This window comes from Cimex lectularius, unplaced genomic scaffold (genome assembly GCF_000648675.2).
Source record: "Cimex lectularius strain Harlan isolate CLEC.00 unplaced genomic scaffold, Clec_2.1 scaffold23, whole genome shotgun sequence".
In the NCBI taxonomy this organism is placed as follows: domain Eukaryota; kingdom Metazoa; phylum Arthropoda; class Insecta; order Hemiptera; family Cimicidae; genus Cimex; species Cimex lectularius.
In genome coordinates, this window is record NW_019392690.1 from 203302 (window position 1) to 215344 (window position 12043).

Genomic DNA, 12043 nt, shown 5'->3' on the forward strand with positions numbered 1-12043 from the left:
CGATTGATAAACTAAATGCGATGATAATGATTTCTTTCTTTCTCCAAAGTCTTTCACTGATTATTCACTTTACAACACCGCCTAATGTTTTGAGTATTAAAATATTAGAAAAAATAATTATGAGAAATTTTTTAAAATAAAAGTGAAAATGACAAATGTTTACCTCGATAAATAAAGCTACGACGTGGACCGATTAACGAGCGCGACCCATCCCCGAGGATTGTTATGTAAATTTTTGAAAAGAAATTTTGGTGTTGTGATTAAACGAAAAATGATCTACAATTTCCATATTAAAAAGAATTACGCGAATATCGAATAAATAATGAACCAGAAAATTGGCAGCGTCGGTGGACTGGGTCGTCGGAGAACCTCTTACGCGTCAAGACCATGGGTTTTTAGGTGGCCATTGGAGGATCTAAACCGCAGAATAAATATCCTCCTAACCCGACTTACAATTGGTACGCGCTTGACACAAAAAGTGCAGAGGAAGGTTACTCAATGTCCCACATGGATTCATATAGGAAGCTAGTAGAAATGCCGCCAAATATATTCATTGTGTGAACCTTTCGGTCCCTTGTTCAGATTTTCGGAGGAAACAGGGTTATTTTATTGTATGTAGTAACATAAGTTTTGTGTACGTAATGTGTATTGAGAGTGAATGTATTTATTAGCGTGTGTTTTACGTCAACTCCTTCAACGCGTTTACTGCAGACCGTGACAGGTTCTCCTTCGTCCGTCTCGTTGTGGAAATGTTGGAGAGATACCAAGAACTGGAGCGTCAACGGTAGTTGTTGTATGGGTACCAGGACACAGGAAGGTATCGAAAAGGCGGACGAGGCGGCTAAGGCCGGGACGTATCAACCTCTGGAGTTAACCAGGGCGATCTGAACCAAAAACATGATTAAAAGAAAGTGGCAGCGATGGTGGTCCTTATCGGCAGAGGAGCTCTCTCATATCACGAGCACTGTCAATAGGTGACACTCAGAGTCCTTCTAGCAGAGGGCTCATGCTCACCCGGATTAAGCTAAGGGAGGTTGACACAAGGACAATTTTTTTGGTTCAAAGCCCGCGTAAGCGTCCGGCATGTAGACAAAGGTTGCTCGATGTTCACACCTTTGTGAAGAGTGCAATTCTACGCGATATGAGAATTGTGCTTGAGCACGGCAGCGAGTACCTAGTTCCCTTGTTCCAATTCTTGGTTGTTTTATTGAATGTAGTAATGGTAGTGTTGTGTCTCTAGGGTGTGTTGAGAGGAAATTATATCAGTGATTTATTAACGCGAATTTGTAATGATCGACCCTCAATGAGGTTAGTTATATAGTAGGCGATGGAGGAATGGAGGAGGAAGTACACCACCACCCTAATTGAATGAATGGTATATAAATAGGAGATAATTTATTTGAGAATGAGTGAGAGTGTGAATGTCTTTGGTCCTAGGAACTGCATAGGTTGGGTTCTGAATTGACCCAGCAGTTGACAGAACCCGGAGCCTTACCTCGACCTGACCCCAAACTGCCAACACCAATTGTGGGTGATTCTCGAGGACTCCGGTAATTTTGTAAATTGCAAAAGCTGGAATTCCGATGGACTGTGAGAAGTGACTCAAATAGTACGTATGAGTATATTGGGTATAGATATGCAGATTTAACTATCCAAATTCAATAAACCAGACTTAGCTCACCTTTCTTCCTCTCTTTTGAATCACAGGTACTTTGGCCGTGCTGTCGTGTATCTTGACTTGGTCGGGGTTCACTTCAAAGCAGTAGTCGTCGCAGGAATCGGAATCTGTAATCAAAATTATCGCTTACAATCAACGGGACTTTTGTACCGAAAACGAGGCAGAACTGACCATCGGAAGAATTGTCAGGAGTCCGGAAAGCTGCGGGCGGAGGCGCTTGATTTCCCAGGACGTGGTCAATATTCGTGAACGAACCGATCCACACCTTATCCGAGGGTTTTCTTGCTTTTTTCTTCTGCTCGGCTTTTTCTTCGTCGCTCAACCACCAATCCCTCTCGCCGGATTCAACCCTGACCAGCATCCTCCTTGTGCCGCTTGTCGGTGACCAGACTCCTTCGCCGTTGGGCAGATCAGAATTGGACCCAAGCTTCTTGTGAATTCTGAAAATAACAAAACCCAACGCAAAATAAAAACCTAGAGAATCGAATAATTATTCTTACCTATTGAACCCCGGTGTGTGTTCGAGTTGGTCTTTGGATTCTGATCTTTTAATGGGGGGTTTCCCGCTGAGGCCGAGAGAACTCGGACTTCTGGGTAGATTTTTTGCGCTTGGAGTTTTAACGAGTTTCCGTACCTCCTCGTCGCTCGTGAGGTCCGAAAGGTTGCTTCCAGTGCGTTGAAGTCCGCTTGTGCTCCGGGAGAGAGGGATTTTCGATTCCGAATCGCACTTGTCATTTATTAACTCGTTACTCTTCGATATACTCGAGCTTTTCTCGTCTATGGAGAGTTTGGAATTGCTTAAAGTTTTCACTGCGTAGCTCTTCGATTTTTGTAAAGCGTTGGATTTCAGTTTAACCTCGCTTGGAGAAGACTGTGTTTTATCTTTAAGCTCGCCTGAAGAACCTCCGTTCATCAAGTTTTGCGGGTCTCTTATGCCGGCAGAAGAAGGATCATCACTGGAATCGAATTTTCTAAGCTGTAAAGTCTTAGGCCTGTCTTCTTTAACGCTGGTCGATTTTGATGATGGTATATTCACATTAGAACTATCCGATTTCCCTATAGAAATACTACTTGGAACTTTTTGAAGTAATTTTGAATTAGGAATCTTTTTGGAATCGTCTTCGGAAGCGGTTGGCTGAATGCTCTTTATTCTCGGCGTTTTTGACAATTTCTTTTCATCCTCCTCAGATCTGACGGGTACTTTCTCACTGTTTGCGGCATTAGGAATGTCTTTGTTGCTCGTCCACCAGGCCCTCTCCCCCGAGTCGAATTTTCTGAGTACGAATGGTTTCACGGTTTTCTCCGGTTCTGGAATCGTTTTTATTGTGACTTTGACCGGTGCAGGAGACGCCGGCGTCTTCGCGATCGCAGTTTTCGATTCGTTCCTCACCGGGGGCACGGGCGGTTTGTTCTTCGAGTCGCCGGGCGTCGTCGTTTCCGATTCGTCGCTGGATTCTTCTGAAGACGAAGACTCGGAACTGCTATCACTTTCGCTGGAGGAAGATTCAGCTTTGGTCGTTTTCGTCAGATCCATGTTTAATATCGACTTTCTGAAATCTTTATTCGGCCCTTGAGCCGGGAATTTGACTGAGGCTTGCGTTTGTGACTTAGTGAGGACCGATGTAGGCAGCGTATTGGATTTCGGCGGAGTTTCTGTTACAGGGGATTTACAGATCGTTTTTGCCGTTCTTTGTGGTAAAGGGAGGTCGGTCGGCCTGGAAAAGCTCAGTCCGCCGACTCTAGGAGCTTCTTTCTTCTCTTCCGGCGGCTTATCTTCCGGTTTTATGTAACCCCGATACCTGGTGTTCGGTGGCTGCACCTTCGAGCCCCACGGGGTGCTAGTTTTTTTCGGGTCTTCCGTTTGAATCTCGCTGTTGACCATGCAAGGGCGATAACTCGGCTTGGGAACTTCCTGTCTTAGACAGGGCTCCATTTCGGCCCTTTTTGCTCTCAAAAATGACGAATTGCAAGGCGGAGTCGGTGAAGTGCTTCGCGTTATCAGAGTCACGATTTCCGGTTCTCGCTCGACCGACCCGAACGCAGACGGGCTTTTCTCGGACACAGGCGAGACCCCGAAAACATTTGGACTTTTCTCGGAAATCGGGGATCGGACGATTTGCCCGCCGAATCTGGACGAACTGCCCAAACGGAGGGCGGGCGTCTCCGGAGCCGTGTAACCTCCGTACTTTCTTATTTCTGGAGGCTTCACGCTATCGGCGTTCCTTTCTGTCGAATAGCTTCTCGAAAATCTCGAGGTGTAGGATTTCGGTTGTTCGGCATTGTTTCGCGTCGGCGACGCCGGCTCGACCGTCCTCTCGACCGACGCCCTGGGAGTTCCATAAGTCCTGGGGAGGCTGCCGTAACTCGTCCTGGACGGGCGATCTATCTAAAACAAAAAAGTCACCTAGAACGGCAATAATCAATAACCAATGAAATAAATAATGCAACACTGGCGCTATTATCAATGATAAAAGTAAAATTATCCATTTCGGTTCTAGTTTGGTGACAGAAGATTGATAAAAATTGATCACGTCTTCGAATCAATTATGGCATCTGACTTATAGCCTACCAAGCTGTCCGTAGATGATCAATTATGATCAAGTTACTGACAAACGATCATTCACTCTTATTGTCCAATTGACAATAAAATATTACATTCTTTTAAATTGCGATTGATCTCTTGTACACTTCTGTTTAGTTAATTTATTTCTCAAATATTTAACTACTTACTGACGAAACGGTACTCCCGACTCTTGAATACGTTGAACCCTTACTCCATGGCACCTGAAAACATAAAAACTTATTGAATAAAAAATAAAAAGTTAACTTCCGAATAATAAATCAGTCTGGAAACTGGCTTTGTATTGTCTTCGGATTAAAATAATTCACAAAAATAATGATCTATGGATTTAGAACTGGCACGAGAACAAAATCCATTTATACCTTCCGCCTCGAGCCCGATAAAGTCGCTTTTAATCAAACTGTCGCCGAAAATAGAGTTATTATCTTGATTCGGACAGTGTAAAAGAAGATTTAACAGAGGGGAACAGAAACTTATGAAAAATATTAAAACTATTGTCCTGTATCAATTTTTCATTTGTCCCCATCTATATGTCAACATAACAATAAACATAAGTTTTGGAATACTCTGACATCTCTCTGAAGGGGTAGGGATAGGGATGTAGATGTAGATGTAATTTTCAGGGTATAGTATACAGCACCCTTTAAGAGCTATTGTATCCCCCGTACTGCCTAAAGCACATGGACGCAGGTGAGTCCTATTTCATCAAAGAACTTGATTAGGCCCGGTTTCAGTGGTTGAAGCTCTTCTATGGTAACATTATATACCCGAAAACACTTCCTCCTGCGGGCAAGTGTAGCACCACAGTTTGTTAATTGGTGTCTCCTCTGGTTCTTTGCAGAATCTGATGTGCCGTCTTGGATTATTCCAATCTTCTTTAAACGTCCATTTAGCTTGAGTGTCCTGTTAAGAATCCTGTTAGGATTCACGGTTTATTCCTGGTTCCTTTGGTTACACATTCGGTAACTTCTTTCCTTCGGAAATTGGTCAGGAGATTCTTGAATTGTCTGTGTCTAATGAGTGAATTCCATTGTTCCTTAATTTTCTTTTTGTCCTGTCTGAGATACTCGTTAATAGAGTGGGTTCCTATGCCACAGAAGGGTTCAGGTCAGCGGTGCAGCAGCTCCTTGCTTTGCAAGGGTGTCCGCTTTCTCGTTGCCTTCTACTCCCATGTGTCCTGGGACCCAGCAGAGGCTGACTTTGTTCTGCGTACCTAATTTGTTTAATTTGGTTTTTGCAGTTCAGCATCAACCTTGAACTAATGATATCTGAGCTTAGTGCTTTGATGGCTGCTTGGCTATCTGACATGATAGCTATATTCTTATTTTTGTACCCATCTTTCGATTGGATCTCAGCTTGGAAGATACTGGTGTATTTTCTCACGGGTTCTGAGTATTTGGTTCCTGGTCCAAATACTCCTGCCCCTGTTAGGGATAGGGATAAAAGAGGCGGCCACAAGCCCTTTCGCACGTCGACCTGAGTAGATCTACTGTTCTCCTCTAATTTTATAGGTCCCTGGCTTCAGGTTATTAATCAACTTTCATAGCCTTGCCAGTGGGACCTTGTTGCAAGAATCTATCATAGACCGTCACAAAAACATAAAACATGTTCTGAGGTCTCTTCTTCATCCTGGGAGGTAGTGTATCTGCATAGTGTTCTGTCCCTGCTGCTACCTGGTGCGTGTGCTTTCTTAGGTGGTAGTGCCCTGACAGGAGTCCAACAAGAATCTTGATTCTGTTGAGGTTACCCTCCAGTGATTCCTTTCTAACTTTTGCCCACCTACGAATCTTGCCTAGAATATCCACCAGGTTTTGGTCTCATTAATTACATTGGATGTGTATTTTTGGCAAGATGCTAGGCAAGAATAGGATGTGAGCGTAGAGAATTCATATTGGCACACTCTTCCCTTTCTGGTATGATGTAGTTTTTGGTAAAGTTATATTCTGGAGTAGTGGCATCGATTGCCTTGCTTAGTATCTGCCTGTATTGCACTAAGTTTCCATTTTTCGTTGACTTGGCCTATTCTTGTATATGTTTGTCCTTTATCCACTTCTCTGCCTTCTCCTTGGATTAGAGTAAGGAGCAAAGGCTGCGGTTGGCATTGTACGTCAGTGATTCTGAGGCAAGTCGAAGGGCACGAAATAGCCTGAGCACCTTAGCCTGCGGCTTGGTCCACGCCAAGACCATATGTCAACATTGGTATTATGACACAGGTAGAGACATTTTGGGGTTTAATCCCCAGCTTTTAGCACAGAACCTTCTGCACCTCCCCTAGGCAAGACATCCATGTAACCAGGTGGACTATTTGAATTTAATTAAGAGTGATATAAATGACCAAAATCGCCTGCACTTATTGAATTTCTAGGCGTGTTTTAGCACCCTTACATTTTAAGTATGAATTATACAAATATAAACAAATATTAATATCACTGACCCATAAACAACGAAGGGATCAAATTTTAACTTTATGAAAAACCAAAGATTGAATAAATTTAATTTTAACAATAAGACATTTTTTATTAGCATCAACGACAATCGTACAATACCCAAAAATTGAAGTATCTGCAACGCCGTTTAAATTCTTGTCGTTAATTTCTGCATGGAGACAAAAAAAAACAAAAAAAAAGGTCGGCGAAGCAGTTCATAGACCGACGACGAATTACATCGACGATCATCACTGCGTCATCCCTATTTATGCTGTACCATCACCCAGCAACAATGTAACGCCCGACAGACTTCGTGCACATTTCCCGAACCGGCAGAAAATTTGAAAAACCGGAAATGTCGGTTTTTTATAAAATTAGGTGTAAATACAACTTGCTTTCCACCACCACCACCGGAAACTGGAACATCATCGGCAGGGTGGAGACTTTCACCCGAAATGTACTTGTACTCGTGTGCTGCGGATGCAAAGATGCAATCGCCGAAGATGATCATTACGCAACGCTGTAACATACAATAGCATGAACAAAAGTGAATCCTTCCCTTGGGCAACGGGTAAAAGTCCGGCTGAAATTTTTTTTCCCGCCACAAACCCTGAAACAAGACTACGACGAAATACGAAATCTATTTTTACAATTATTCAATAAAAATTAATTGTCGATCTGTTTTTAAATTCTTTGTTCTTCTAGCTAAGATTAAACCTCAAGGGGCGAGCAATCGGACGGTCTGGTTTCCAATTTTATGACATCTCACTGAAATAAAACATGGCCACAGTCCAAAAAAAAAAAAGTTAGAAGACTTTTAAATGGAATTAATGAAATCTTGAGTCTAGTTAAGTTTTCAAGACCATCTCATGTGTATTGTCAAAGTGATCAAACTAGGAGAGCAAATAGGAAAGTCCTTTTGAAAAGTGAACGGTTTTTTCCTCTAACGAAAGAGGATGATCACAAAAGTATTTTGCTAGGGGTCGTAGGATCAGATAATTGCCGTATTTAGAGCAAGGCCCCCATCTCAAAAAAGTTGTGCATCACCGACAACGATAGAGCGGTCGTTGCAAGGAAAACATGGCATATACCAATGGGCATAATAGACAAACAGACTAACTGAAAATGAGGAATTAATTGAATTCATTTGACATAAACAATCCAAGAACCTTCTAGCAAGTTTTGAAAAGAAAGAAACAACAGAATGCATCAAAGGAAGCAGGATAAAACTTCTTAACAGGATTCTTCTAATGTTGTCTTAGAGCAAGGCGAAATTGAGCAATTTGGTTAAAAGGTTAGCGGGAAATCTCGTGAGTTTAGTGTAGAGAGTTTAGATTGGCGCTACATACACCAGTGTTGCCAACGGGTAGAAACATAGCAGGAAAAACACTGCACCCGCCAGAAACTAACGAGATTTCAGCTAACCTTTTAACAAAATAGCTAAAGTTGGCATGACTCTTAAGCAACCTGGGCAAGAAAAAAGGGGTTAAAAATTACAAACTGGTATTAGAAATTTTAAGTTTGTTAATTGGTGATCGGCGAAGATCCATGTTGAACATAGAAGATTCTAAAATGTAGATTTTAGATTGGCACTAAAAAAATCAGTGCCAATACATGGGCAAAAACAGAGCAGGAACAACACTACTCCCGCCCTGAAATCACGGGTTTTCCGGCTAACCTTAAACAACTGCTGAAGTTGGCATTGCTCTGAAGCAACTTAGGCAAGCAGGGTTAAAACTGGATATAAAAAATTTGAGTTTGGCTAGTGTAACAATCGATGGGTGAAGAGCCATGTTGGAGTAGCAGCAGGTGAAGGTAGAACATTCCAAAATGGAGATTTTAGATTGGCGCTAAAAAAATCAGTGTTGCCAATACACGGGCAAAAACAGAGGAGGAACACCACCACTCCCGCCCTGAAATCACGGAATTTCCGGCTAACCTGAAACGGCTGCTGAAGTTGGCATTGCTTTGAAGCGACTTCGGCAAGCAGGGTTAAAACTGGATATGAATTTTTTTTATTTGGCTAGTGTAACAATGGGTGAAGAGCCATGTTAGAGTTGCAGAGGTTGTAGATAGAAGATTCCAAAATGGAGATTTTTCATTGGCGCTAAAAATTCAGTTTTGCCAATACACGGGATGAAACTTGAAAGAAAAACCCTGCAAATTACCAACATTCATTTTCAAAAGTTGGTGATGTCCTGAGACAAGGTTGGGCAAGAAAGTGTTAACAAGACACTGCAGTCTGAATAGACATCTGAAGGAGGTTGGGATGATACAACACGGCACGTGCAGATTCTGAAAGAAGCTGAGAAGACACCAACTCACCTACTAACAAACTGTGATACTTGTTTTCGGATGTACAACGTAACCTAAGAAAAATTTCAACCACTGGAAACGGGCCTACTAATCAAGTTCCAAGATGGACTCGGACTCATTGGTGCGCTGTAGGTGCAGAACGTGATACAATACCTCTCAGTTGGCGCAGTATATTACATCTACATCAACAACAAAATACAATATCAGGATTTGACTTTTCGATTTGGTGCAATAACAATTGGTAAAACAATGACAAATGGGCCAGAAGGGTGGACTGCCCTCTTTGAGACGTAGACAGCCGGGAAGGGCCAAGGTGGACAAACGGTGCATTTCAAAGGTGTTTGCTTTTTTTAAAAATAAACCTTTTCCTAACGGCAATGAACCTCGGCCGGCTTTGGCAGGAAAGCAGACGGCGAAAGGAAGCCTTAGATACCCCCCCCCCCGGAAGAGAATAACAAAATCTAAATTCCCGTAATACATAGTAAAATATTTTCGATTAGTGAGATTCGATGTCCTCGGTGTTGAAATATTCTTCAATTTAGTAATTCAGGTGTGGTTTTCTTGTTTGGCATCCTTGCTGCTCGTTTACCCCGGCTCGAGGTAAATATAGGTTCTGTCGTAATAATCTGTTTCAATTCAGAGGAAAACTCGTCAGTCCGGGTGTTTTTAAAACCTCTTTTGTTATTATTTTGCCTTGAACATTCTTTTGAATAATCAGTCACTTCAAAGTGCTAAATTTGTTTTCTATATTGGCTGTTTATCCTATTTTTGATGTAGGTTTGGGTTTTATTGTATTCCAAAGAGCTTTTCCTCGTTGAGCAATATTACCATTGGCATACGCCTTTCATTAAGTGACTTTAGGCAATCTACAAACAATGCGACAGATGTAGAAGAGCAATCAATCCTTCTCTTCCCTACTCTTAACAAAAACCCCGATTTGTTGTGAACGGATTAGAAAAAACAAAGCAGAACAATGGCATATCCGGTTCGACCTGTATCTGTTAAACCGCAGATCTTCCCCAAAATTGTTTGGACGAGGCAGTCGATCTTGGTCACATAATCCTGTGCTGCAAGAAATCTGTGGCCCAACAAGAAATAATGTTCCAGGCCTGCCAAACCCCTCTATGGTATGGTATGGTATTGTACGGTGATAAGGATACTAGGAAGGGGGTTTGTACTCCCCAGGCACTGCAGCCTTCTGGTTTATTGTACGTTCCTAGTTCCTTAGATCAGTGCAATAGACTCAATCATTCCCTAAGTTTTTTGTTAGGTTAAATCTCCATTGAGCTGTTGCTTCGCATCGAAGATATGGGTGGCAGCTTCCTCCTACTCATTACATAATCTTCAGATGGGATCATCGTTGTATATGCCCATGATGTGTAGATGTTTTTTCAGATGCCAGTGACCAGTTAGTAGTCCCACCACTCTTCTGAGTTTAATGTTGTGTGTTTTTGTTAATTTTATGCACGAATTTTTAGTTCCTATCCAATTTAATTGTTTTTAGGGCCTACATGAGCGTTTCCTAGCCTCTCCTTGTATAAATGTTTCCAGTGGAGGTAGGTCTAGCGGAGTTTCCAGCGCAATTGTAGTGGTTGTTTTCATTCCCCCTGTGATAAATAGGTAAACAGCCTTACAGAGGTTTTAAAACCCAACATTAATCTAATAAAAAAGCACAAAAAAATTTTTTTTTTCTTTGTCATTCACTATGTTTATTGTCTCTTTTTTAAGGGTTTTGTTTGGTTTTTACGTTGACTTTTTCTATTTTTCGATTAAAGTTGGATTTTACAACTTCTGTAATGTTGTTCTTTTATTTTTGCCTGTATTTAATGTAGACTTTTTGTCCATTTTTCTGCTATGGTTGTTCGCTATGATGTCTGGTTTTATTGGTTTTGTTTGATTTTTACGTTGAATTTTTCTTTTTTTGGATTAATGTTGGGTTTTACAACTTCTGTAATGTTCTTCTTTTATTTTTGTCTGTGTTTAATGTAGACTTTTTGTCCAATTTTCTGCTTTCATTGTACGCTATGTTTATTGTCTGTTTTTATTGGTTTTGTTTGATTTTTACGCAGAATTTATCTATTTCTTTGTTTTTTATTTAGAAATCGTGAGATGCGGTCTGGTGTGATGTAGGTTTCAGAAAAACATTTTCTTTATCATTCCAACGTTTCGATCTTTATTGAGGTCATCTTCAGGGCTCAAAGTGCACTCTCGACACGACACGCAAGAATGGCACAATTACACAGAAGACAAACACTTTGAGCCCTGAAGATAATCTCAATAAAGATCGAAACGTTGGAATGATAAAGAAAGTGTTTTTCTGAAACCTACATCAAACCAGACCGCATCTCACGATTTCTAAATAAATATCGATTAACTGTCACTAATCACCACACATTTCTATTTTTTGTGCTTTTTGGATAAAAATTGGGTTTTACAACTTCTGTAATGTCGTTCTTATATTTTTGTCTGTGTTTAATGTAGACTTTTTGTCAATTTTCTGCTTTGGTTGTTCTCTATGTTTATTGTCTTTTTTTATTGGTTTTGTTTGATTTTTACGTTGAATTTTTCTATTTTTTGTGCTTTTTTGGATTAAAGTTGAGTTTTAGAATTTCTGTAATGTTGTTCTTTTATTTTTGTCTGTGTTTAATGTAGACTTTTTGTCCAATTTTTCTGTTTCTGTTGTTCGCTATGTTTATTGCCTCTTTTTTTATAAAGTTTTTTTTCCTTTCAATTGTTCCCTTTTTTGGTGTGTTTTTTTGTTTTATTATTAAGCTAAAGTTGGGAAATAAATTTTGGCCAGGATAAAAAGTTGAATTACTAGATCAACCCCACTGCCCCCTTTTAACACCGTAACAACTTTTTTCCTTTTTACCATAAAATTTCTGTATTTTGGTTCAATGTAATTAACGAAAATGGTATACTTCTAGAAATAGCTTATTAAACGAAAAAGTTGCTATGAAATTTGTCAAGCTCATCGTGAATTTTTTCAAATTTAATTTGTTTAGCACTGTTACTTAATAAATTTAATTTAGCAATTTAGAT

The 12043-nt window shown here is 40.7% G+C and overlaps 1 protein-coding gene across 6 annotated transcripts in view; it reads right to left on the reverse strand.

The window, feature by feature from the left end:
- Positions 1-12043, reverse strand: part of LOC106661224 (FH1/FH2 domain-containing protein 3) — an 87606-nt gene that overhangs the window by 68725 nt on the left and 6838 nt on the right. For all 6 annotated transcript variants that reach the window (XM_014384487.2, XM_014384514.2, XM_014384496.2 and 3 more), the window contains exons 2-5: positions 4409-4462; positions 2179-4064; positions 1850-2118; positions 1682-1785 (exon numbers count right to left, since the gene is read on the reverse strand). In XM_014384487.2, the coding sequence (XP_014239973.1) occupies positions 1682-1785; positions 1850-2118; positions 2179-4064; positions 4409-4462 (2313 nt within the window). The remainder of the gene's footprint in view (positions 1-1681; positions 1786-1849; positions 2119-2178; positions 4065-4408; positions 4463-12043) is intronic.